At 31.5% G+C, this 26839-nt stretch overlaps 2 protein-coding genes across 4 annotated transcripts in view; one reads left to right on the forward strand and one right to left on the reverse strand.

Moving 5' to 3' along the window:
• The window catches only part of LOC127737778 (phosphatidylinositol 3,4,5-trisphosphate 5-phosphatase 2-like), an 84110-nt gene extending 80953 nt beyond the window's left edge, over positions 1 to 3157 (reverse strand). For both annotated transcript variants that reach the window (XM_052248692.1, XM_052248690.1), the window contains exon 1: positions 3043 to 3157. The gene's annotated coding sequence lies outside the window, so the exon portion shown is untranslated. The remainder of the gene's footprint in view (positions 1 to 3042) is intronic.
• A 45-nt stretch (positions 3158 to 3202) lies between these two features.
• The window catches only part of LOC127737783 (autophagy-related protein 16-1-like), a 35499-nt gene continuing 11862 nt past the window's right edge, over positions 3203 to 26839 (forward strand). Inside the window, exons 1-10 of one of the 2 annotated variants that reach the window (XM_052248701.1) lie at positions 3203 to 3512; positions 5747 to 5852; positions 7255 to 7360; positions 9972 to 10045; positions 10864 to 10954; positions 12237 to 12397; positions 22236 to 22307; positions 22533 to 22611; positions 23004 to 23109; positions 23715 to 23785. In XM_052248701.1, coding sequence (XP_052104661.1) covers positions 3404 to 3512; positions 5747 to 5852; positions 7255 to 7360; positions 9972 to 10045; positions 10864 to 10954; positions 12237 to 12397; positions 22236 to 22307; positions 22533 to 22611; positions 23004 to 23109; positions 23715 to 23785 — 975 coding nt within the window. In that variant the 5' untranslated portion in view covers positions 3203 to 3403. Of the gene's footprint in view, positions 3513 to 5746; positions 5853 to 6420; positions 6475 to 7254; positions 7361 to 9971; positions 10046 to 10863; positions 10955 to 12236; positions 12398 to 22235; positions 22308 to 22532; positions 22612 to 23003; positions 23110 to 23714; positions 23786 to 26839 lie in introns of those variants that run through there. The other variant, XM_052248702.1, reaches the window with a different exon arrangement.

Genomic DNA, 26839 nt, shown 5'->3' on the forward strand with positions numbered 1-26839 from the left:
TTTTTGCTGTGCAATATGCTTTTTGCTATCCGCCGTTTTCTATCTACCTTCGAAAATATAGTCTAACATGTGACTATCCCTGAACGAATCAAATTAGTTAAAAAATCGAATTAATAATATTAAACAATATAAAGAGATGTTCAAGAATTTGTTTTCTTACATTATAATATAATAAACTAGTGAACAGAACATTTGTTTCATCTTCAACCAAGGCCAGTGTTAAAAGCCTCTTTACATGGAGGTAATATCTTGTCATAGTGTTAAAAGCCTCTTTACATGGAGGTAATATCTCTGCTTTTCCTGACATGTTAGTTTTTCTGTTGTATCAAAGCTCTCAATTCCAAGACGATGATTGCTTAACACAGATCTGGTGAGAATTGACATATCTCTAAATTTCTTCTGCTTAGGTAATTTTCTTATATTCAAAACATTGACTTAGTTTCCCATATTCTTCCTCTATATATATTTAGATTTTATTAATAAGAAGTCTTCCTTAATGCTTTAACGTGTTTAATGTGGAACTTATTTGCTTAGGTTTTTACTGTATTTATTTTCAAGAATTCTGCAGTAAATATATTTTCGCAAAAATAAATAAACACAGTTTAAATCATATAAAACCATTGAATAAATATCACCAAAATGTACAACTGTTTACCTCAATTAAACTGTGGAAATGTTAAAACAATTTGTAAAATCAAATAAAATAGTTCTAAACAAATGCAAGAGTGCACACGCTGAAATGTCTCACTTGTTTTACTTATGATTAAATTTATGTTGAAAGTTTGTAACATGAAGGTTTTACTACAAGTATCACATAAACTTAACATTATCAATGTTCTATGATAATGAGGTCATGGTCAGATCAACCAGGCCAGACAGATATGTACACCTTACAATCCTTCCATACACCAAACATAGTTGAACTATTACTTATAGTACTTGAAAAACAGACCAAAACACAAAAACTCAACATTGACCAATGAAACATGAAAATGAGGTCAAGGTCAGAGGAAACCTGCCAGACTGACATGTACTCCTTACAATCATTCCATATACCACATATAGTTGACCTACTGCTTATAGTATCTGAGAAACGGACCTAATAATGTAACTTCAACCTTGATTACTGATCCATGAAATGAGGTCGATGTCAGGTGAACCCTGTCTAACAGACATGAAGGCGTTCAAGGAACCCATATACCATGTATACCAAAAATAATTATCCTACTACTCATAGATGTAGTAAGTTAGAAATTCACATAACAAAACATAACAAAATTTCAAGCATTCACCAAACCATTTGAAATATAAAGCTTTTTACAAATAGTTTACTTCGCCGACACATAGTAATATCTATGTCTCCCATACTACGACTTTCGTCGTAGGCGAGACAAAAATATAATCTCAATTTAGGAAAAACATCTTCAATTGTAAAGAAAATTAATTAAAATGAATCACTTTAAACAAAACAAAAAAAACAAATCTGTAAGCTAGCTTGGACCTAATATCAAGGCATTGGCAGAAGAAATGTATTAGAAACTTTCTTTTAAAAATAGGAATATCTTTAATAATAAACAGTATTTTTTGTACATATTTAATCATTGGACCTGCTCATCAACAGATCAATAACTTGGAATTGTGCACTTAATCATTGGATCCTCCAAATCAACAGATCAATAAAAGCTTACCGGTAATAGGCATATTTGCCATGTTTGTTTTTTGTTTATTGTTCTGTACATAATCAAGTCGTTAATTTCTCCTTTGAAATGTTTTACATTTGTTATTTTAAGGTCTTTAGTAGCTTGCTATATATGCAGTATGGGTTTTGATCATGTTGAAGGCTGTATGGTGACCTATACATGCAGTTGCTTGCTTTAATAAGTTGTCTGGGCAACTATACAGTTTTATTGGATCTTGAGTAATCTCAGGTGGTTTTGGCCCAAGGTTGATCCAGACTCAAGTCATTCCGAAAACACAATATGTGTTATAGTAGTCTAAGACCTAAAGAAGAAGAATCTCGATATAAACATGTATATAGGATATGTCTCTTAGCAGTTGATGTTCAATAGAGATCAATCAAATCTAACGTTATGGTGGGCTCTGCAACTTTTGTTGAGTTGATTTACTAGACAGATGTTAAAATCAACAGCTGTTGTAACATAGACATAGAAAACTTTATTTTGATTCGGCATAGCATAATAACCAAATATAAAAATGTATTCAAAATAAGTAAAACAAAGCATCATGCACATATAAAACATAAAACTCAATAAAGCCAAGCAACAAAATTTCAAATTTCCAGCAATCTTATAATAAATTTATCTAAAAATCTATATAGAACTGATTGACAAAATACATTAAGCAGTTCATGTGGCAAGCGCCTCTATGGGTCACCCAACAGCATATCAACAGCGGTAAAAATTGAAAGTTTAAAAATTTGAGTTAATAAATAAATATTGAAAGTAGTATACTAATTAAAAAATTAGTTACAGAGCTGACAGTATAATAGAAAAGACTTAAAAATGAAGACTGAATCAAGTTTTTAAATTGAGAAAAAACTGTTTTCAGTCCTGAAATGGTCCAGAAGAGTCTGAAGACTGTTTCACAGTGTACATGTAGCTGCAGCATATTTAAACGATTTTTTACCATTGGTGGATGTTTTTACCTCGGGAACATCTACTATATTTCTATATCTGAAAGAGTATTTGGTAGATTTAATTTTAAGAAGACTGTTCAAACATGAAGAATCAATATTATTCAAAATCTTTAAAGGTTCTATAGTTATAGTCCTGATATTGCGCACCAGAAGAGTTGACACCTCAGCCTTCACAACAATCAATTGTAGAATACTATTTTTAATGCAGTTTTGGGTGGTCAGATACAGGCACTTGTTTCTATCAATGGGAAGCTCTACTGTCCATATATAATAGAAGCAGGTGCCCGTGTGCTCGACTGCGGACAGTGCTGTGCAGATAATCATTTTTCTTTCTTTAAAAAAACAAGTCATGTGGGCTCCAAAATAGACCTACTAATTTTGCTTACCTTTTCAACTTTCTTGCTCTCAAAAGATATCAAAGTTTGAAACACATATATATTCAAAATTCAATAAACTAATTCAGTTCCTTGTCGTGAACCGTGAACAGGAAAGTCTGCTAAATAATTCGGAACCCTTTCGGACTGCCTCAGAACTTTTCATTGATCGTATCACCAATGTTGTTTTTTTTTTTTGTCTTATTTATATTCAAAATTACAATATTAAATACTACTTTGACATTTTAATATGTTATTTATTGCCCATTGTTTTAAGGACTGGTAGGATATATGTATCAGAGACCATCTTGTTTGCATTTCAAAGAAACAAATTGTAATACAAGGGAGGAAACTCAAGAATAACAAAATAAGGATGAAGGAAATGTCGACTTCAGAAATTGATTGGAAACAAAACATTTTCAAACAACTTAAACTACGCAACAAAAGAGAAAAAGAACCATTTGAAAATTTAATTCAATCATGTAAGTATGTGAGCGTTTGACTGTCATAAAAATAAAACTTCCCAGATCTGAGACCTATTTAGTCCAAATAATTATGACGTCTTGTAAGGCTATTTTAGATCATTTTATTCTTTTTGCTTGGACGCTTTACACAGTAAGGCGTCAAAGCAAAAAATAAAATAGCCTGACAAGACGTCAAAATTATTTGGACTAAGACCTATTATACCTAACTTAGTATAATAGTCCCACATTAAAGTAACAAATACTCAGTTTAGATCAAGAATAATACAATTTATTCCTATTAAAGACTTATTGATTATACCATTATATTATTGTATTATATACCAGTATCTCTGCCTCAACCTATATGCAAAACATCACATCATTCAAATTATTTAACCCCAACACCAACCACCTCAATAGACCTCAATAGAACATGCACTTTCAAGTTCGTCTTTGGTTTTAGCAAACATCATTAGTGTATTTAGGTGCATTATGTCACTTCCTTCCGATGTTGAGCGAGCAGCTGAAAAAATATGATGCTATATTGCACGAATTATTCACCAAATTAAATTCTTATAATTGATAATCAGCACTGCTGTCATTAGGGAATTGTGAATAAGTACCAATGGAACAAATATTATTTCTAATGACGATCACGAAGACGCTTAATGAACTTTGATAATGCAGGGATACAGGTTGGCCCTTTTTCTGGTAAATAGCGTCATGAAGGCGCGCATAATTGACGAACTTTTCCGGTGAAGGACATTATTCGAAAGTGGTCTATAGGTCGTTTCAGATTCTAAAGGATTGTGGGTAATTTTATTGTTTGTACCCAAAATGATAATGATGTCACATCATTGGTTAAATTCCTATTGTTGAGGACATTTTAAGCCAATCACAAAGTTTTAGTATACGCATGTGAAAATATAACCTAGAATTCATTACATTCTACAAAGGCGAATTTTTGAATGTCGTACGATGACCTCAGTAGTTGCTTACTTATGCCTTATTCGGTCTCTGGTGGAAGACTGTCTCATTGGCAATCATAACACATCTTCTTATATTTATATTAATAACATCAACCTTATTCAGGTTCATTAACACACAATCCCATTCAACCTTGATCACTATTTGGGCTTCTGAGTCAAAGCTATATTTCTGATTTGGCTTACCATCATGACCATTGGGTTTTCCTAAGGTGCATCTTAAAGGTCAGTTTGTCCTTGTTTGGTTCATATGATTAAATCTTATTAATGTTGGTCAAGAGTCTGTTATTTGTTAATTACTTGAATGAAGGGCATATGCATGCATGCACAAATATATTGTGTTGTATATTAGTGACTATCATAGCACAGATCGCTTTTTGAACTTCAATAAAACCATGTAAAATAACATAACTCTGATATCCACAGAGACATATCATGTATATATGTATCCAGTCACGGTAATGAATTATCATATTTGATCAATAATGGTTATAGGTACTACAGGGGGTTGTCATAAGAAATGATGTGAGACTTGCCAGAAGGGCCATTTGAAATCTATATCTCCCAGTCCTCTTAAAATTTACTTGCTCCTCAAGCAATAAAATTTTGAAATATTGCATTAAGATCTTAATGCAGTACTACAAAACTTGATCTTAAATTTACTGGTCCATAATACCTTTTACTGGCTCACCTCAAAATTCACTTGCCTAGAATTTCTGTTTAAGTTGACCCCTGACCATGTGCATTTTTATCATAAATATACAGCTTTCATGTTATTATTGTTTCACTTCTGACTGAGTACCCTTGATCTGGTTTCAGGAATAAAATTCTAACTACTCAATCAATGCTGCAATTTACAGGATTCATTAATTTCATATATCAAAGCTCAATATATATATATAAAAAAAAAACGTTCACAATTTTTTCTTCATAAAGATATTTTTAAATTCTCTATAGCTCATCATCTGGCCATGATGAGCTTTTGAAACTTTTGACAAATTTTTTGTAATTTTGCTTGTTAACTTGTTAGAAACTGTTGGCATAAAAAATCCTCAGCAATGAAAGATCTACAAAACTGTCTTTATTACTGAAACCATTTATCAACTAATTGTATCTGAGTATTTGCCTTAAAATGACTATGGTGATGATTTTTTTGCTTATTGCCTACAATCGTTACAACTAGAATAGTTATACAGAACCTCATAACGGTAGTAAACATTATTAGCAACATAAGATCTACAAAAAACTTTTTTGTTCTACTTTCAGATAGTAAAAATTTTGATATTGCTTCAAGTTTAAAATCTAAAAATGCACAGCTTACAGTTGAGGTTGACAGACTGAAGGAGGAAAACACTCGACTATCAGAACAAAGGTAATTAATTATATTTACAATTATAGAAAAAAGATTATGCCTGCTAGGGTCCATCGTATGAAATGTTTGGGAAATTTAAAAAGAAGGTCAACAGTTCACTGATCATGCTGAGCACAAGCAACATTATTCATTTATTTGTTTCATCTTATATCATCATAAACTTCTCCTCAGTTATTATTTCTATAATGAGGATTTTGATACAGTGAATCTTTTTACACCAAGCTCGAAATAGACGTTGATCACATATCTAGATATTTATAATTCTACCACATGATTTTTAATAAACAATAGTTCTTTTCCAGATTAACACTTTTTTATAATTTATTTTAGCTATATCACATCTTTCATTTAACACATGTCATTTCAAGGCTTTATGCTCCTTTATAAATTCAATCCTATATACATGTATACATATATATAAGATTTCTGATTTGTGTCATATGCATGTAAACAATGTGGAACATTTGTGGGTTGTGCCAACTTTTTACATTGTTGCTCAAGTACATGTATCTGCCCTTAGAACTATAATAAATAGGGAAGTTATTAAAGGAAGTATATTATAATTAATCATTGAATTGTTTGTAACTTCATGTGAATTAAGTATGCAAGAGTGGCAAGAAATGTAAGTTCTGTCAATGTACATGTTGTTATATTTTATTTTAATATTTAGATATATTCAAATGACATGGCTTGCTTGATTAAAGACTAATTTTAAATATACAATTGCATATAATTCCTTTGTAAATAAAAATTATAAAATAGCATTATTTATGAATTTATGTGAAAAGATAAGATACCAAATTGAAGCAGTTTATAAGAATTATTACCATTTTTTTTTCAGTATCTTATGCTTGTGTAAATAAATTTTGGTACAAGCTGTGTATTGATATCAAAAGTGATTTCCAGCACTTTTTCCAAATACTATTGTTTACCATGTTTACAATTCTTTCACTGACGACTGTCATGATTAACAAACAATCATGCTGAAATGTGTGAGTTCTAACGGGAATCATATTCTTGCGAAGGAAAAAAAACCTTTCCCCTGAAGTAATTTAAATTTTTCGCAAAGTGAACTGTCCCATTGAATAAATGCAATAGCTATTGTTCTCTGTGGAGTTCATTCAATGGGAATTTTAAATTTCTCCTTAAAAAAAAAACAATCATTCATTGATTAATTTGACTGTACAAAAAAATAAACTCCTTTTGATGAAATTATATAGCAAAACCATTGTTACTAATTTGGTGTATGGTTTATATCTCTGACATAGTACATATAAATATCTGCCACAGAAAATAATATCACACTTAAAAAGACCACATGTTCTTCTCTGGATAATACCAGTATGCAATAATCCATAACATTTGCCTTTAGTGTCGTAAAAATATTTGTCTTCTGTTTCAGTGGTGCAAATAGTCCTGGTTTTAATGACAAGAGTCATTCAGTAGATGTCCAAAAACTGTACAAGTTACAAGAAGAACTTACAGAACTCCACAAAAAAAGAGGAGAGGTATCAAAGTCTTTGAAGAATTTATATTAAGAAAATTTAGATATATTTTTTTACTGCTGTCTGTCTATCTGTCTATTTAAAATAAAGAGATGTAATAAGATTGCTAATGGGACAACTATCCAACAGAGTCCAAATGATTTGGATTGATAATAAGCAACTATAAGTCACCATACTTTGTTCAGCCATCCACATTTAGTGTACATGGAATATTTGCAGTACTCATCTTACTGTGTTAAGCTAGAAACTCTTTTTGTTTTACAAGGTATTTGTACAGATAGCAAACATGACAAAATCATGGGAAATGTCACAATTTTAATTTTGTTGATATTTTTGAAAAATTGTGCCTTAAATTGGGTTATTTTGGTTGTAGTTTTATTTTGGTTTATTTGGTGCCTCCAATGAAAGTGCCAAAATTAAACACAAGAAAATAAAGTAAACACTAAAAATTGAAATGCCAAAATCGCGAACCGGTACGACAATATCGTAATGTTAATTGTTGTAGAAAATATCTTATGCTATTATATCTTCCATATATTTCCTATAATTCCCGGGTATAATTTGACAACAATATATAATTTTTACTTAATTGTCAATTTTCTGAAATTGTTAAGAAAACACAATATGAAGTTATATTCACACATGTCATAAATATGCCAGGCTATTGCTGATTTGACGCCGTTATTGGTAATTAGAATATCAAAACTCCTTGTATTATTTTATCTTCTATTAATTAACATGTACTGCCAGAGGCATAAGGATTAAAAATTTTAAAAATCCTTGATCGTCAATCATTAACATGTACTGCAATAGAGTTACACCCCAGTTCTATTGTTATACTTCATAGTTTCTATTTCTGAAACAAGTGTAAATTGAATAGATCTATTGTTACGAATAACAATGGATTTTGACCACAGGGTGTGACGAGCGGGGTTTCTGGAAACCCCTGCTTCTACATCCCGAAAACAAAGTCCATTGTTATTCATTACAATAGAAATTGATTATTTTTTAAATAGCATGAACATAAGCAATTACTAATAGTGTTCACTGCAAGTTGTTTCAAGATATTAAAAAACACATTTTAGGAAATTCCAATAGCGAAATAAATATTAAGCATCTATTTTGAATAAAAAAATCCTTCAAGGGAAAAATAATTTGATTGATAGCGTTGAAAAACTAAATAAAATTGTTCTCGATTTGCGAGAAAAAAAATTTCTGACTCCGACAAAAACCATACCCCCCCAAACCCCTTTGAAGTTTAAATGGTTGCTCCCTAAATACTCCTTTGCTTGAAGGTAAAATTTTTGATCCCAATCATTTGTCTCTATTCTAAAGCATTGATCTTAAAAAAAACAGGGATTCTAACTCCCAGACCCCCCCCCCCCCCCCCCTGGATCCCGGTCGTTGTGTTTCTAATCCAGACACACCTATCCCTCAGTGTGTCTGAATATGAATGTTTGTTTATTCTCGAGAAGGGGGAGGGGGGCTTCTTTTTTCTTTTTTTTTTATAAAACCGTAACATAAAAAATACATTTATGATTACCTTCATTTAACTGACACAGGTAAGTACTTTGGGTTATAATATTGCCTTTATCTTTAGTCTCTTCTACCAAATCCAACGCTTGACTCAAAATGTCGTCCGTCTTATATGTACCCGTCCATATTGACAACTGCATACAAGGAGCATGATGTATTTTTTTTTGTGATAAGAATGCACGAAACGGCCAACCTTGAACTTCTGATCCATATTAGCACCAGGATTTAACGGGAATATGCAAAACAGCAACTTTGCCATTTGTAAAATCTACTCACTTGTCAAAGTTTGAAAGAACATAGCCAAAGTAAGGTTACTAGTGGGGTTACATGTAAAAAAAAAATATTTTTCTTATAATTCATGGTTCGATTTTGTCAATAAATATGCTATCCATTATTTTTCATTTAATAATCAATGTTAACAAATATAGGGTTTAGCATTGGGTGTAAGTTAGTTATACACCTCGGGATACGGCATGTCTGGATAAGAAACCCCTTCGGCCGTTGGGGTTTCTTATCCAGACACACCTATCCCTCGGTGTATAACTATTTCATAATGATTAAAATTTATTTCACATGATTTTTGTAAAAAATAAATAATCTATTTAAAATCACTTTTTTTTTGGCTTTCAACACCAAGATACGGAATTACTTACAATTGCATTCGTATCCGATTCCTTCATTTAGTTAACGTTGTCGTGTTTCTAGTTTGTGTAGGTCATTGATATTTTGTCAATTAAAGTAAACGGGTAAATAAGGGCAAATATGAATGAGCTAGCACACTTCACTTGTTCCAAAATTAAACACATCAAATGGACAAAGCACCAAAATTACACACACCAAAATAAAACACATGCCTTTCGAGTGAAAACCGCCAAAATATCCCGACACCAAAATTTCCCAATTTACGGTAGCTTGTTGAATGTGGTATCTTTTGGTAAAATTTCATGAAAATTCTGCATGATTTTGTCTACCTAACTCTTCTTACTCCTCTTTGAGTTTTGTAGGTAGAGACTTTTTATTTATTACAAAGTTCTATCTTCTGAATTAGTACAATTACCTCAGTTTATTTTATTTTCAGAATTCCCAACAGATTATAGACCTTAACATGCTGTTACAAGAAAAGGAAAGAGAGTTAATGATCAAAGATGCCAAGTATGTATCTAATGAATTCACTTGAACTTTACATGTTAATCTTCTATTTGTATAGGCCCATAGTACTCACAGGACTTGGTCTTAGTTTCTCTGTCATCTTTACCAAAATGGGGCATTGATTTGGCTGTGAAGGATGTATTAATATGCAGCCATGTTTGGATGGAATGTCAATGCTCTTATGCTGAACAGGACGTAAAAATGCACAGCCATATCAGGTTGGAATGGGGAAGCTAAATCTGATGCCATATGTAGCTAAAGTGCCATGCTCTATGCATATAAAAGAACCCTTGAAACAACTATTGGAGGGAATCTGTAGGTGGCCTGTAACAAGGCCAAATTTTATAAACATGAGGCTTGCCAAGCCTTTTAAATATTTAAGATTCTACCGTTTAGAGTTGAGAAATATTGAATTTACAAGATTTGGTGGTGGAATCTGTTTCTCTAGTGATTTACAGATGATTTTTAGGCAAATTTTATATTTCTTGTTTTTATTAATCTGCAAAAAGATTCTGTTCTTTCAATGTGACATCATCATGCATGGTTACCTATAACGTGACATCACAATACAGAACACAGAGGAAAGCTAGAAAATTAGACGTCATAATTGAATTTTGACCAGTGAAAAACTTAGATCAAGCCTTGTAATCTTAATTTGAAACTTAGATGTCTCGAATGTCTTTAGAAACTAGATATTGTATTATACTTGATGCAGTGGTAGAATCTAAATTTTCTGCCTTGTCCAATTATATTTTCTGCCTTTGTCCAATCAAACTTTTATTACCATAGATTTAGAATGTTATTGCTTTCTATTTTAATAGGTTACATGATACAGATGCAGTGGTTCTAGCTTTAAAAAGTGAAATAAAGAATTTAGAAATGACAATCGTAGAATTAGAACAAACTAACCAGGTATTTAAGATACTGATCAAGTTGTTATTAGAAATATTTTTGATTAAAAGGTTTGAAAAAGATAATATACTGACTTCAAAAAAATTATAAAACTTATCCTATCTTATGGTTTATAGGACATATTTAATATAGACATAATTTCTTGCAAAATTAAGATTTATTTTGGGCATCTGATATAAAAAACATGGACTTAGAATAAGAAGATGTGTTATGATTGCCAATGAGACAGCTATCCCTTAGAGACCCAATTAAATAGATGAAAGGTACTACAGGTATAGTTCACTGTACGGCTTTCAACAAGGAACAAAACCCATACAGCATTATATTTGTTGTAGTTTGCCAGTGCAAAATTCTTATAGTTGACATATAGTTGGAATGGATTCAGATGTGAAGGAATTGTGTGTGGATGAAATATTTTTTAGTGTTACTATTTTTGTAGATTATACTGGAGGAAACAGATTAACATAAGCACTTGTTGCTTATTTCTGAATCCTATTTGTGAATGTGAATATATATTGTAATTTGTAGATTTCATAATAAAATATTTTTTACACCAAGCAAATGATACTTATGTTTTGAGTCTTAAACAAACACTTAAATTTTTGCATCACAGTGACACCTGTGTTAAATGACATAAAACAAGGCATAGGACATCATCAAAACCTAATGTTAAGTTTTCTTAATAGTATCATTACATAAATACTTATGATGCATCATTGATATTTGGTTTACAATTGCATCACTATCTGTACATATATATTTAAACCCTTAGACTGACACACTGAGCCAGATTTATAGTGTGCTAGTTCACAAGGTAACACTTTGCAGGATGACATGTGACCCTACCTAGACACACTACTCTGATTCCGAGCTAACCAGGCTTTACTCTTACTTCTTAATGCCGCTCGCTTAGCTGAGATGCAACAAATACCAATTTTAAAGTCTTTGATTTGACCCAGCTAGGGTTTTCAACCCACGACCCCCCTCTTATTAAGTTTTCTTATTAGAAAATAAGGAGATGTGGTATGAATGCCAATTAAACAACTTTCCACTTGTTCAAATGAGGTGGATTTAAGCAACTATTGGTCACTGTTCAGCTTTCAACAATGAGGGTAACTTGTCAGTAAATTGCCTCAAAATGACAATCTGTGAAACTATTCAAACAAAAAAACTTTCTGACCCAAGGACAAAGAAAATTATTTGAAAATTTGTGTTTTTTGTATTTCTGTAGTCTTCTCGAACCTTCCATGTTACTATGTGTAGAAAAGATTTTTAATTCCAGATGTTAAAAGATGAACACCAGGCTTTAGGGTTGGCATTTACCGCCATGGAAGAAAAGTACAGAAAAATTCAGGATGAAAATGCTGATTTAATTACTAGATGGATGCATGTAAAAGCAAGAGATGCAGACAAAATGAATGAAGATAATGATATTCAGATAAAGTATGATATTTGTTAAAAAATCTTTCTTGTTTTTACAATCCAGAAATTTGCTTCTGAACATCATTTTTGCATGAAGGGTCTAAAGGGCTAGTATATGGTATGTCATATCTGGTGTCTGTCGTTTTTCTGCAGCTTTTTCAAAACTTCTCTGAAACAATCATGCAAATGTATGCAAATGTTCTTATGACTTTAAATTTCAAAATTTTAGAATTTTATCTTATTATGGTGTTTTATATTTTTGATGATAAACAAACTATTATTGACCGTCCTAAACTTATTGATAATGGTGTAGATAGAAGTTTCCTGCCACTGCAAAAGTGCGTTTCTCCAGAAAATCAAACTGGCAGAGAAATTTTTAAATCTAGGTCTAATTTATTGCATGACTCATGATGAAATTGGGCATTCTTTGTATGGCAATAAACAAAGTGCAGAAACTAACTTTTCAAGCTTTAAAAGACATAAACATACACACACATACACATAAAAACAAAATATAAAATGATTTTTACCTCAAAGGTCAAAGTCACAAATATACTTCAGTGTTGCATAGATAAGTTAAAACTTTCTAGTTAAATAAAGATAAGGAGTATCGTCTTGGTACCTGTTTTGACGCAGACCAGAAATGACGCACCGATTTAATTAACGGTTTTATATTCCTAAACAAAAGCCGTGACGTCATCAACATTTGCTGTTCATAACATGATGTTGAAGGTCATCTGACTACAACAAAGATGCCTAAAACTCTGCCCAGAAATGTTATTATTGCTTAAAATATTAAAGACAATGCAAGTTCTGCCATTTTATTAAGGTCAAAAAATTTCTACCCTTCCCCGAAAGATTATCAGTCCTATCTCTACTTTGGTCAAGAAAAGTATGTAACCGCATGCTTCCCCATTTTGTGTTTTTCAAATCAAGTGACTGTCATGTGACATGGTTTTACATTTAAGCGGGAATCAATGTAGAACAAATGATCGTCGCTTATATAATTTTCTATGGTTTATCGATTTTTTTTCATTCAATGTATGAAGTATACATTGATAAATGTATTATTGTCAATGTTGTTTTATGAATGCAATTACTTTTTATTTTCAAATATATGGAATATGTATATCACTTTCATAAATTTTTAACAATTATATACCAAAATATAGGTTACATTTAAATTGATTAAAAATTTGGTGTTACAATCATCATGATCATTAAAGTGAATGAAAATATCAAAAGTTGTTAATAGAATTGAATCTGTTGATCAGTTTAAATTTTAAAGAATCCGGATTGAAGCAATTTTTCGATTATCAGTTACGTGCAAGTGATTTTTACTGGTTTGTTTACAGTGCGTCATTACTGGTACCCATCATTAGTTGGCAGTTCGTTTGTAATGTTAGCAAACATGAATTTTATTGCTATTACTGTTTCAAATATCAACTGTTTAATGATTGAAATATAATGACAAGTTACCAATCTTTTATTCCATTCCGTTTTTCTAATTCTTTTAAATGGTAGATTAAATGCAGAGACAAAACAACCTTAGGTGCGTCATTACTGGTTCCTCGGGGATATGATTTAAATAACAAACAATTATGATAAAGGTTTGAACAGTAACTCTTTTTGTCGAGCCTGCGACTTTTGTCGCAAAAGTGAGACATAGCGATCCTACATTCCGGCGGCGTCCACAAATATACACTCTGTGGTTAAAGTTTTTGAAATTTTAATAACTTTCTTAAACTATCCTGGATTTCTACCAAACTTGGACAGAAGCTTGTTTATGATCATAAGATAGTATCCAGAAGTAAATTTTGTAAAAAAAAAAATCCTGTTTATCCGTATTTTACTTATAAATGGACTTAGTTTTTCTGCCAGTCATTTGCCAGTTAACATTACATTCACTCTGTGGTTAAAGTTTTTAAAAATTTTAATAGCTTTCTTAAACTATCCTGGATTTCTACCAAACTTGGACAGAAGCTTGTTTATGATCATAAGATAGTATCCAGAAGTAAATTTTGTAAAAAAAATCCTGTTTATCCGTATTTTACTTATAAACTTATAAATGGACTTAGTTTTTCTGCCAGTCATTTGCCAGTTAACATTACATTCACTCTGTGGTTAAAGTTTTAAAAATTTTAATGACTTTCTTAAACTATCCTGGATTTGTACCAAACTTGGACAGAAGCTTCTTACATTCAAAAGAGAGTATCTGGAGGAAAATTTTTAATAATAATTTTTTCCCCATTTTTGTTGAGCATTCGACTTTTGTCTTCCAGACAATCTATATATTTGATTGCATACTGTATTCATTTTTTACAAGCATAACTTTTTTCATACATTTCAAACGTTTTATTTCATTAACTGTAAATCTATTATGTGCATTCCCCTATAACACTGAAAACATAGACAACAGCAAAAGTAGGCGAGACACTGGGTTCCGTGGAACCCTTACTAATTTTTAAGATATTATTGGCCTACTCTGATTCCACCAACTTTTGTTGATAGTAAAACAAAGGATATGAGGTATCCATCATCATATAAGTAACTTTTTATACAAAGTCCTCAGAAATGGTCCTGATTATTTTTGACTGTAATTTGTTCCATGTTTGACTAGAGTACAGATTCTGGATTGTAGATAAACTAAAGGTCCATTCATAATTTGTTGTAATGTTGTACTTAATATTTAAGTGACTGTTGTTTATACTGTACATGTCTATTTCTCCTTTGGTTAGTGGATGTGTGTTTTGTAGTAATGAAAAGTATATAACGCCTGAGTAAACATCCAGAAAAACAGTTACCTCCTTGCAAAAATCTTTTGACCTGACATTAAAAACCTGTCTGAGTATAAGTCTAACTTGCCGAAATGTTTGCCCAATGAACAAAATCCTCAAAGTCACACATAATGAGTTCTTAAGACAATTAATTTAAGCAACATTTTAATTATCCTGATTTGCTTCAGAACTCTCCATTTGAACTCATGATATGTAAAATTAAGCATTTAGTACTCATATCAACAATATAATCAACATAATTCAAAATCCTGCTCTATCCCATTATAAATAAGCTTCTGTGTAAATACATGTATTGCGTAGCAGTGCCAGTTGTATCCAGGTTCTAATGAAACATAAATCATTAATGAACTATAACTTTTATTATTTTATATTCATCACTTAATTTTGGCCCTTGGGGAATCTACTCAGCTAAAATTAAAATTTTTGCTCCATGCCTTAGCCAAGAGCCTATGTGCGTACTGAAAAGTAGCAAAGTAAAGACCCCTGGCTTGACATCACACCAATCCAATTGGATCTATGGTTCCAAATAAATGTGTGAGGCTATCAGGAAGCATATGAGGCTATCAGGAAGCCTTTGAGGCTATCAGAAAGCCTATGAGGCTATGTCTGAGGAAGCCTATGAGGCTATGAGGAAGCCTATAATGATGCTATGAGGAAGCCTAGTATGTGGCTATGAGGAAGCCAAGTAGTGTTGCTGTTGAATTGGTGTTGGAATGAATTTGTATGAAATTTGACAGTTTATCCCCAGAAATTCTTGGGGGATGAGTGAAATTTTTGAAACAAACAGTGATAAAATATCATAAATGTCCATAACACAGATGGTAACAGCTGAGTGTCCCCAAGGATTTGTGATGTAAGGGAGGGGATACCTTCAATAAAACCATGAGAAAAAAAAAAAAAAAAAAAAAATATATAAAATACACACAAAACATAATACAGTCGATTCCGGTTATTTGCATAGCCTATTTGTCAGACAAAATTATGCAATTAAGCGGAGTATGCTTATATCCGAAATGCCAAATTACGGAGTCAAATAACATCGATACACGACGATAGTACAGATCAGTAAAGGAAATCCCTGAAGAAAGATGAACGTCCATAATCCACTTACAACATATTGAATGCTTATTTATTCTAATAAAAGTTATGTGTCTTGTGTTATACATGTTATTTTATTTTGTATTCTTTCAATAAAGTTTATAAACACATTTTGTTTTAGTTTATTTACGTACCGACTTTTCCTTTACCTGAGATACGAAAATAAAACTAATTGTTCTAAAAATAGATTTGTTTCTATGACCCGGATGTACAATGTACATTGTTACGCTTTGATTAAATTAACTGTTTAACAATACTACACAGTTTATAATCATTTTAAACAATAAATGTGTACTAAACTGCCTTTGATATGCAGTATTTACCGCTTGCACAGTGATGTAACACTGTTTCTTTAACCTCGTTAGTTTCGTATATGCAAAGCAGTTAACAGGTAATGGGGCCCTGTACGGGTTATTTGCAGGACACGAGTGTTGAAAGAGAGAAAATATAATAATTAGAAGTTGATTTTCTTTTCAAAAAATATTAAAATAAAAGATTGATGTATAAAATTCTTCAACCATATATAAATGCCCTGTAATATTTAACATAAGTGTAGATCACCCCAAGCCGAATTACGAGAGTACACATTGGATAATGATCGATAATTAACGGGTTATTGTTTTTAAAATTCACCCCAAATGTAATCTATGAACAATGTTTGAAATCCAATCAATAATTAACACCTTTTGAGATAGATTGGACGTGTTTTTACAACAATCACCTGTTTGACATTTTTATGACCTCGAGGCTTAAAATAGAACATGGGAAACTTTACCTGTGTACACATCGAGGCTTATTTTATAATCATATAAACACGAAAGAAACTGTTTTAAAACTTTATTTAGATAACACAAAAGTAAATATGAAAAAATAACGAAAATTATGATGCATTCAAGAAAAATATACTTACCAAATTGCCGTTTCCGGTCAAAAATCTCGTCAGTTTTAACTAAGCATATCTAGCTGGCGAATATTTTCTATGCAATTAACCGAAAGGCCACTTGTAAGTCTATGCATATAACCGGACAATTTAACATTAGATGAATGGGAAATGGTTTTGTGCAGGAGAAAAGTATGCAATTAACCGAATTATGCTATTAAGCGGTATGCAATTAAGTGGAATCGACTGTAAAAGAAAACTAAGAATAATCACATAATGATAACACATAAAAAACAAACTTTAGTCACAGAACAATACTGAAACTACTTTGAAAACATTCATGCATATTTCTTCTTATTTTTATATATATGAAGAACTTGAGATATATACCTTACCTACTTTGAAAAGATTTTATAGATACTGGTGTTACTAAATACATCTACTGTAAATATCTGAAGACCAGCTTGATCTTCTATTTGTCTTTCCAGCTCTAGAAGCTGTCCCTATTCTAAAGCTATTTTCTGAGTAACATATAAGTAAATAATGTCTTTCTAAAATTTCTTATCAATGGTTAAGAAAAGTGGATCAGTTGGATGGATAGGAGTAAATTCCTACATTACTGTATAAATTCTAATAAAATCTTGTATTGGCAGATAAGTATTAGTTTAATTAATTAAGCCATAATTTATGTAGCTGAATGCTTATGCCCTTTCTAAACAGAACAGTTTTTGATATTTTTTTAATTTTAAAACTACTAAGTTGGAGTGAAAAGCAGCATCTATAATGCATAGATTTACATCTGTATCAAATGTATATGAGGCCTTGAAAATGTAAACTTGCCACATCTATAAAAAAAAAAAAAAAAGAAAAAAAAAAAAATCCATAAAAGCTACAAAGCATGCAGTTCTTTAAACATCAAATCAGTAAACTTGAAAAAAAAAAACTTTTTGCAGACAATTACCATTTTCTCTAAAATCAAAATTACGGTAATCTGATATATCTTGGTTTTTGCAGTATATTTACAGAATTTAAAACATGTTCAAGCCTAATTATGGTGTATTACTTTCTGACAGCAAAGGATAATTTTTATTACCTTGCAGATACCTTTACCTTATTCTACATAAATACAAACTAATGGTAGAGTATAGTAAACTCAGAATTTAAAGCAATATTATAAAATCCTCAGAAACAGCAGGTAAACTAGTAAATTATAATCCATTCAATATAACATAAAGGTCTCAAACTTCTGAACCCAGTGTCATAAACAGTTCCTGTAGTATTAGCATGTTACTGTTCCAAAGATCATCAACTGCTGATTTAAGACCACATTACATCTGAGCTGCGTGGGCACTTCATTGAAAGTTGTGCTGCACTGGGTCTGGTTTGTAAAATCTGTCTATCCAGAGGTGCATGTTGAAATGAGGATGCTCTAGTATCTAATGTTTGTATGGTTGAATATGGATAATGTATCCTGTTTAAAACATGGGAACATGAACTCTGATTAATATGACTAGTTGCTGAACATTATGCCTTTACTACAGATGAATTTAGTTGAATCCACAACTAAAAGTATTAGTCCGTTTGTTCCAAATTTAGTTAATCTAGTTTAATTAGTCCAGGTTTAAAACATCCCATTACATAACAGTAAAACATCTAGAGCACTGAGATTTAACATTAAACTCTCTTGGGTATGTACCATGGAGATCTGAACTGCTTGGTACTGAATTCTCTGTCATTATCCAAGAGTATTGAACAGTTTATAACATGATATGAATACCATCAATGTTCAAGAGTATAATGTATATATGACTGAGCAGCAATGATAAATATAAAGCTTAACAATTAAGTCTGTGAAGGTGTTGATCCAACTAGCATTAAATAATATAGTCGAGCTGTTGCCACAGCTATGCAGAAAAAGAAGCATGTCGAACTGGTAGAGTCCAATGCTTGTGATTGTCCATCTGATGTTTCCAATGTGCATACAGGAGGTGCAATGTCTTGTTCCCCTCAGTGTATAAATATGCAAATAAAAGAAATGAAGAAAGGTGTCAGTTTTCACAATATATCAAATGCTGTTATAAAATATAAAATTGTTTGTTATGTAAGTATCTATCTGTAAAGCTGGCATAGTAATGATTAAACCCATATCACAGTATTCTAGAATTATTAACATTTAGATAAACTGTTTATACTTATATGTTCACAAGTTATTTGTTCTTAATTCATTTATCGCCGTGATATCGCCATTATGTGCTGAGGCGGCGTAAAGCAACCACAAATCAATCAATCAATCTAAAATACTCCATTTACCAATTGTGTTTACCAAAACAAAAAACAAAAAAAACACAATTTCGATTGACTTTAATTATGAAGATGCCATATAACTGTAACAACATAATTGTTTCTCTTTGTACATAATGCAAGGAAATATATGGTAAAAAGATCATGAAATTAATTTGGCAGTAAGTGGAGTATATGTTATAAAATATTGTTATAAAATATAGATATTATACTAAAGAAATAAATCAAAGTTATCACATGAAGATGAAGAAATGAATACAATATCTGCCATATATATGCTATTGTCAATAACCATGCACGTTAGCTTATGTGAATACCAGTGCATAAATATTCAGTGTCGAATTCACAAATAATACAAGATGGTCTTGAGTTATATCTTCTATAGGTACTGCCCTTGGGGAATCTACTCAGCTAAAATTAAAATTTTTGCTCCATGCCTAAGCCAAGAGCCTATGTGCGTACTGAAAAGTAGCAAAGTAAAGACCCCTGGCTTGACATCACACCAATCCAATTGGATCTATGGTTCCAAATAAATGTGTGAGGCTATCAGGAAGCATATGAGGCTATCAGGAAGCCTATGGGGCTATCAGAAAGCCTATGAGGCTATGTCTGAGGAAGCCTATGAGGCTATGAGGAAGCCTATAATGATGCTATGAGGAAGCCTAGTATGTGGCTATGAGGAAGCCAAGTAGTGTTGATGTTGAATTGGTGTTGGAATGAATTTGTATGAAATTTGACAGTTTATCCCCAGAAATTCTTGGGGGATGAGTGAAATTTTTGAAACAACCAGTGATAAAATTTCATAAATGTCCAAACATGATGGACTTGTTTCAGATGCTGAGGTTATTTATCTGATCTATGCCTAAACCAGCAGCCTATGTACATGTGCATACTGAAAAGTAGCAAAGTATGGACCCCTGCCTTGACATCACACCAATCCAACATAGCTCCTAAAAGTAATTTTTGCACTACTGGTTGCTGAGATCTACTGATATGAACTGGTGTTGGAATGAAATTTTTTTAAGCACTATTGTGACATATACATATACAGAAAAATCAATAAGAATCTTATATAAACTGTGCTGAGATTGATTCCCCTGTCATGGCAATATTGAAGGTGTAAGGTTGGGGTTGGTGGGAGGCAAGTTTTTAGCTAAGCCACTTTTTGAGCAAAAATTATTCTTTTAACTGCTTAATCTGCATTGAAAAAATTGGACACTAAAGGCAGCATGTACTGGTTTTCAATACTACTACTTAATGGGATATTCCTAACTGGGAGGAGCTAAACTACACCCAAGTTTATGTGTAAACAAACAAAGGATAAAGGAAAGCCAGATGCCACAAGTGGTCACTAATTAACAAAACATGTATATTTGTAATGGAACTGATGTAATTAAACCACCCTGCTAAGAACACCTGATAAACTCACATGTAGCTGATTAAGATATGATAATAAATCTGTTTCTTCTCAATAGTAAAGAAAACAAAAAATCCTGGGAAAATCCTAAAATAATGACTACTGAGTGTAATGGAAATCAAACTATGTATAAACATAACTTATATAACATATAAGTAACTTACAAACAAGAACAGCAAAGAGGAGTATGGTACAGAATTACTGACATTTAACTAAATACAACCAAAGAGGGTTGTTAAGAGAAACTTATTTTTTGACTATTTTGGCATTAACAAATATTTTTCCTATGTAAATATATATACTGTCAGTGATGTTTATCAATAGAACAGAAACATATAGTTTGGTACTTTGTGTTACTAAGAGTTAAATGTGATTTTTTACGAAAATCCATTCATTTTACTAAGTGGACGACAATGCAGGAGTCTTTTTGAAAATGAATATACTTGCCTGATAAGAATCAATATGAATGAATGATAGAAGTTCTTTAAATTAATTATGTTACAAATTTGTTCATTGTTGACATTCATGAAAAGAATTAATAACCGCTGCTATAATTCTGCCTTCAATTTAGAGAGTCATCCCGAGCAGAGATTTCACTCGATTTGGGAAGGTTGCACACATATTTCATTATCTTTTCAATCGTAGTTGGACCAATTGAAGTAGGCCATCGATACTTGTTACTGTTTGTCTACTATCTGTACAACTATTAGGTCAAGGGTACATCCTTATTTAGTTATAAAAATATTTTCATATAGGTAACATGCTTCTGGCACATGAGATTTTAACCTTTCAAAGAACCTTATTAACTGATAAAGAAATCAATTTATTGTAAGTAGACAAGGGCTGTAGAATGGTGTGTTTGACTGTACAGTTCTGTCTTCTTGTTAGAGAAAAGTAAAATGAACACTACTGCTTGTAATATTTTGACAATAATATTTCAATATTTTTTGGGAATTGATTGTTTTTATTGAATAAAAGTTAGATATGGGCAGGATCTACACTACATAAAATCCTAAGCACCATTAACAACAAATGGAAGTACCGGTACATAGAAATCTCATAACATGTTTTAGAACTTTCATTATTAAGAACAAGAATATTTGCTTAAAATCTTCAATAATAAGATAAATGTCAAATCATGCAGTCAGATCAAGGCAAAATAAGTTACAAGAGATTTAAATGTCTGTAATTTGTAATATTTTCAATGAAAATCGAAATTAAAAAAAAATCTGTTGAATAGATGCTTTTAAAAATCCACATGTTACATGTGGATGTTAAATAACAGCTTGCTTAGTGATGTTAGGTATGTGCTTTTGTTTTTGTTTGTTATTTATCACATAAATTTAATGGAACTTTTTTTTTCAGAAAAAGACAAGCCAAGTTACAAAAAGAACTTATTGAGGCAGCAAAAGAACCTGTTGAAATCAGACCAGAAAGGTTAGTAATCGTTATTCTAATGTGACATTCTTCAAACTCTTTGAGTACACACCGGTGGTAAAATATGAATATATTGTATAAAAATAAGATAAAAGTAAGAGATAATCATATGACTTCGTCCAAGTATGTTATTGTAAATGGTTTAAGCATGTCACTATTTCAGTTTTCTTTGTCTTTTACTTCAATATTGATACAATTCATATTATATATTATTTGTCTTTACAGTGAAGCAGGTGTTTATGTCCCAGGTATTGTTCCCCTCTGTCTTAGTGTCTCCTTACCAAATAAAGCACAGCACAAATTTGTAAGTATAACACCTTTCATTTGAACAAATACTGTATACATTTATTATTTCTATGTACAGTGTTTATTGTATGGACCTTATATAAGTCCTAATAGGCGTTGATCCCCTCAATAAAAATGAAATATTATTTCAAATATTGTCGTCTTAATCAAAAGCACTTTTCCTCCTGACTCAAAACTGTACATGTATTATCCATTGAAATTATTTCAAAAATGTTAAAAAATTGGTTTAGTAATCTGAAGAATAGCTGCTTATAATAAACTTTTAAAACTATGTTTGTTCTGTATTTGAAGGATTCTATGCACTGTTGAACTTCCATATGTAGTTATTACCAAGTTTTTGGTCCACAGACTAAAAAGCATGCTTAATGTCTAATATTGGATATGTTATAGGAGGCCCATGATGGGGAAGTTAATGCTATTAAATGGAGTCCATCTGGAACTTTGTTTGCAACCGGGGGTTCAGACAGAAAGATCAAGTTATGGGAAATTAGTGGAGGTAACACTAGAATTCTTTTAGTACAGGAAATAAAACAATGTTATTATGCCCCCGCCGTAGCGGTGGGGCATTAAGTTTTACCCGTGTCCGTCTGTTCGTATGTACGTCCGTCCGTACGTCCTGAAATTGGTTTCCGTTCTCTAACTTGAGTTTGCCTCAACCAAATATTATGAAACTTATACACAATGCTTATTACCACAAAACACAAATCAGGTTTGAATTTTGGTGGCGTCACTTTAACCATTCTAGATTTATTCAATAAATAATTTAACAGTACACAATGTTATTCAATAATAATAAAACAGTACTATTTATAGAATAACTAATCGAAGAATTCAAATAGAGAAAAATATTCAACTGTGACCGAACAACACATTAATTCACGTGGCTTGCAAGTCAATAATTCAATTCATTTGCAACTCTTCTGAGGCTATTTACCAGAAAGCTTTCATACTTGGTTAGATTGTTTTGTATCATTCCTAGTAGACCATACTAAACTGTCATTTTGATGTTTCACTACAACTTAATAATCTTGTTCTTGTACATTGTATATAAATTACAGGTTCCATAAAGAACTTAGCAGATTATAACTATTAATATTTTAGGTAAATGTCAAAGTAAAGGAATATTAACGGGAAGTAACCAGGGTATTATGGCACTAGATTTTGGAATTGAAGTAAGTGTTAATGTTAACAGGTAGTGGCTAGGAATGTTTACAGTATTATGGCACTAGATTTTGGAATTGAAGTAAGTGTTAATGTTAACAGGTAGTGGCTAGGAATGTTTACAGTATTATGGGACTAGATTTTGGTATTGAAGTAAGAGTTAATGACTAGGAATGTCAGCGGTATTATGAAACGGAAGCAAGTTAACTCGTACCATTGTAAACTCGTACCATGTAAACTCGTACCAAAAAAGTTAACTCGTACCAACGTAAACTCGTACCACTGGGAAGTCGTACCATTCAGAACTCGTACCATTAAAAATATATTCAAAAATACGAATGTTTTATGATTTTTTTTGTAATATTAATAAAAAAGTTGAATTACTTGAATTTTATACCAGATTTTAATGAAAACTTAGACAAAAATACGAATGTAATTCCTTAATTACCATGCTAATTGATATATTAAATTCCTTTGATTGTATGATTATTGGGTTATTATTAACTAGTCAACTTGTTAATCATATTATTAAATTTTGATTGTTGTTATATAATTTAACAGCTTGGAATTAAAAGCCACACGAACCCCACTTGAAACTGAGGGTGATCTCAGGTGCCTTTTCAGATATCAGTTATTTTCCTCTGTTGCTGGAGCGAGGTGTATCTTCGGCTACAGGTGTTATACATGTATATAAATCGGGAAAATTATAATGACCTTTTGATTATATGAATTAAAGCATGGTCTTAATCATGATTTTGTGCAACAATGAGCTGAATATTGTATAAAAATAAATTTCATACTTTCTAACTGTTGGTCATAACCAATTTTAAACCTTTAAAACACAAGAAATAAATTCTCTCATTAAATAAAATTCCTTTTAGAAACAATAGAAAAATACCCAAATCTATTCAATGTTACTTATTTGGAATGATTAAAAATTAAATCAAATAGTTGTCAGTAAAAGTAAAAAAAAGGGTCTGTTCAAGGGAGACAACAAAGCCAATCTGCCACGGTTTTCTCTATCCAATTAAACAAGGAAAATTAGCATAAATTGGTCAGTGTAATTTCAGATTATATACATTTTACAGACTTAAGAGGTATTGAGTGAAATTAAACTATATATTCATCATTAAACACCATTTGAATACATTTAAATAAGTTGGTACGAGTTTACAATGGTATGAATTTACCGTGGTACGAGTTAGCATTGGTACGAGTTTGCATTGGTACGAGTTTTTTTTTAGTGGTACGAGTTGACATTGGTACGAGTTTACAATGATACGAGATAACTATAATTCTATGAAACTAGATTTTGGTATTACAGTAAGTGTGAAGGCTAGGAATGTCAACAGTATTATGGCACTATATTTTGGTATTGAAGTAAGTGTTAATGACTAGGAATGTCTACAGTATTATGGCACTTGATTATGGTATTGATTTAAGTGTAATGTTGACAGGTAGTGACTAGGAATGTCTAGGTTATTATGGAACTAGATTCTGGTATTAAAGTAAGTGTTAAGGCTAGGACTGTGTATGATTTTATTGAACTAGATTTTGTATTGAAGTAAGAGTTAATGTTAACAGGTAGTGGATAGGAACGGCAACAGTATTATGGCACTAGATTTTGGTATTGAAGTGAGTGTTAATGTTAACGATTGTGGCTAGGAATGTCTACGATATTATGGCACTAGATTTTGGTTTTGAAGTAAGTGTTAATGTCTTGGAATGTCTACAGTATTATGGCACTAGATTTTGGTATTAAAGTAAGTGTGGATGTTAACAGGTAGTGACTAGGAATGTCTACTGTATTATTGAAGTAAAAGTAGAAATTAACAAGGAATGATTAGGGACATTTAGGGAATGATGGCACTTGATTTTGGATGGTGTAATTGTTAATGTAGACAGGCAGTAACTAAGGTATTTTAGTATTAAAGTATTAATGTTAACAGGCAGTAACTAAGGACATATATGGCTGGATTTTTGGCTGGCCTTGGCGAGGAAGGTGAGACATAGGTATTATTTTTCCTCCACCTGCCTTTACCATGTTTACAATTTTGCCTATAGCTTCAATAAAATTATCCCTACTCCCATCTAGAATAACAAAAATTTGTATGTAGGTATTTTATGATGAGACCTTGTAAGCCAGTCAAGGTCACTGGACATTAATCCTTTCCATGCTTTAATGGTCAGGTTAAGATTTCAGAATGCAATTTCATAAGTTTTAAGGGTCACAACCAGGAATTTAAGATCTCACCTGAGATTTTTCAGTACCTACCCAAGTCGTCAAATAAACTGAGATTTCAGAATATAACCTGTTTTCATCTTATTCTAGTGCCGTGAGACTTCAAATGTCTTAAATTCTAGATTTTAATTGATTTCATTTTTTCATCACTCAAAATCCATGTGCTCTACAAATATTGCTCAGAATGTAAATGTCACTGGATGTTAAGCAACCAACAATTAATCAATAAGAATATAAACAACATTAAATTATTCTTTCTCTTTATCTTTCTCCCGTGTATAGGAGCACATTAGCTATTACTGATTTTTTACTATAGTTGGGGTTTATAAAATTCATTAATAAAAGATAGTGTGAATAAAGCAATAAGAGGGCATTGCTTTATATTGATATCTGATTGATAATAAAAATTTAACAAATATAATGAAGTTAAAATAAAAACATAAATTGAAATTTTAAATAATTTTCAGCAAATACTTCACAATTGTGAATATTGATAGGAAACTGGTATATATTTTGGAAGATAAAGAAACTCTCTTAAAACTAAAATTCAGCCGATTAAAGTTTGTACGCAGTATGACCTGACACTTTCGTCATCAATGCAGGTCATGACCTGCATTTTCATTTTCAGAGGTTGACAGGTATGTTTATTCAACAATACTATGTATAATAGCTATACAATTTACTTACTTTCCAACTATATTGGTCAACAATATTGTTTGCAAGGAGTAGTCCATTGGTCCAGTTAATTTTTCAGAATTAGCTCTATTCATTAATTGTACAGGATGGATCAACAATTTTTAGACTTCATTTTTAGCTCACCTGG

This window comes from Mytilus californianus, unplaced genomic scaffold, assembly GCF_021869535.1.
Source record: "Mytilus californianus isolate M0D057914Y unplaced genomic scaffold, xbMytCali1.0.p SCAF_4, whole genome shotgun sequence".
In the NCBI taxonomy this organism is placed as follows: domain Eukaryota; kingdom Metazoa; phylum Mollusca; class Bivalvia; order Mytilida; family Mytilidae; genus Mytilus; species Mytilus californianus.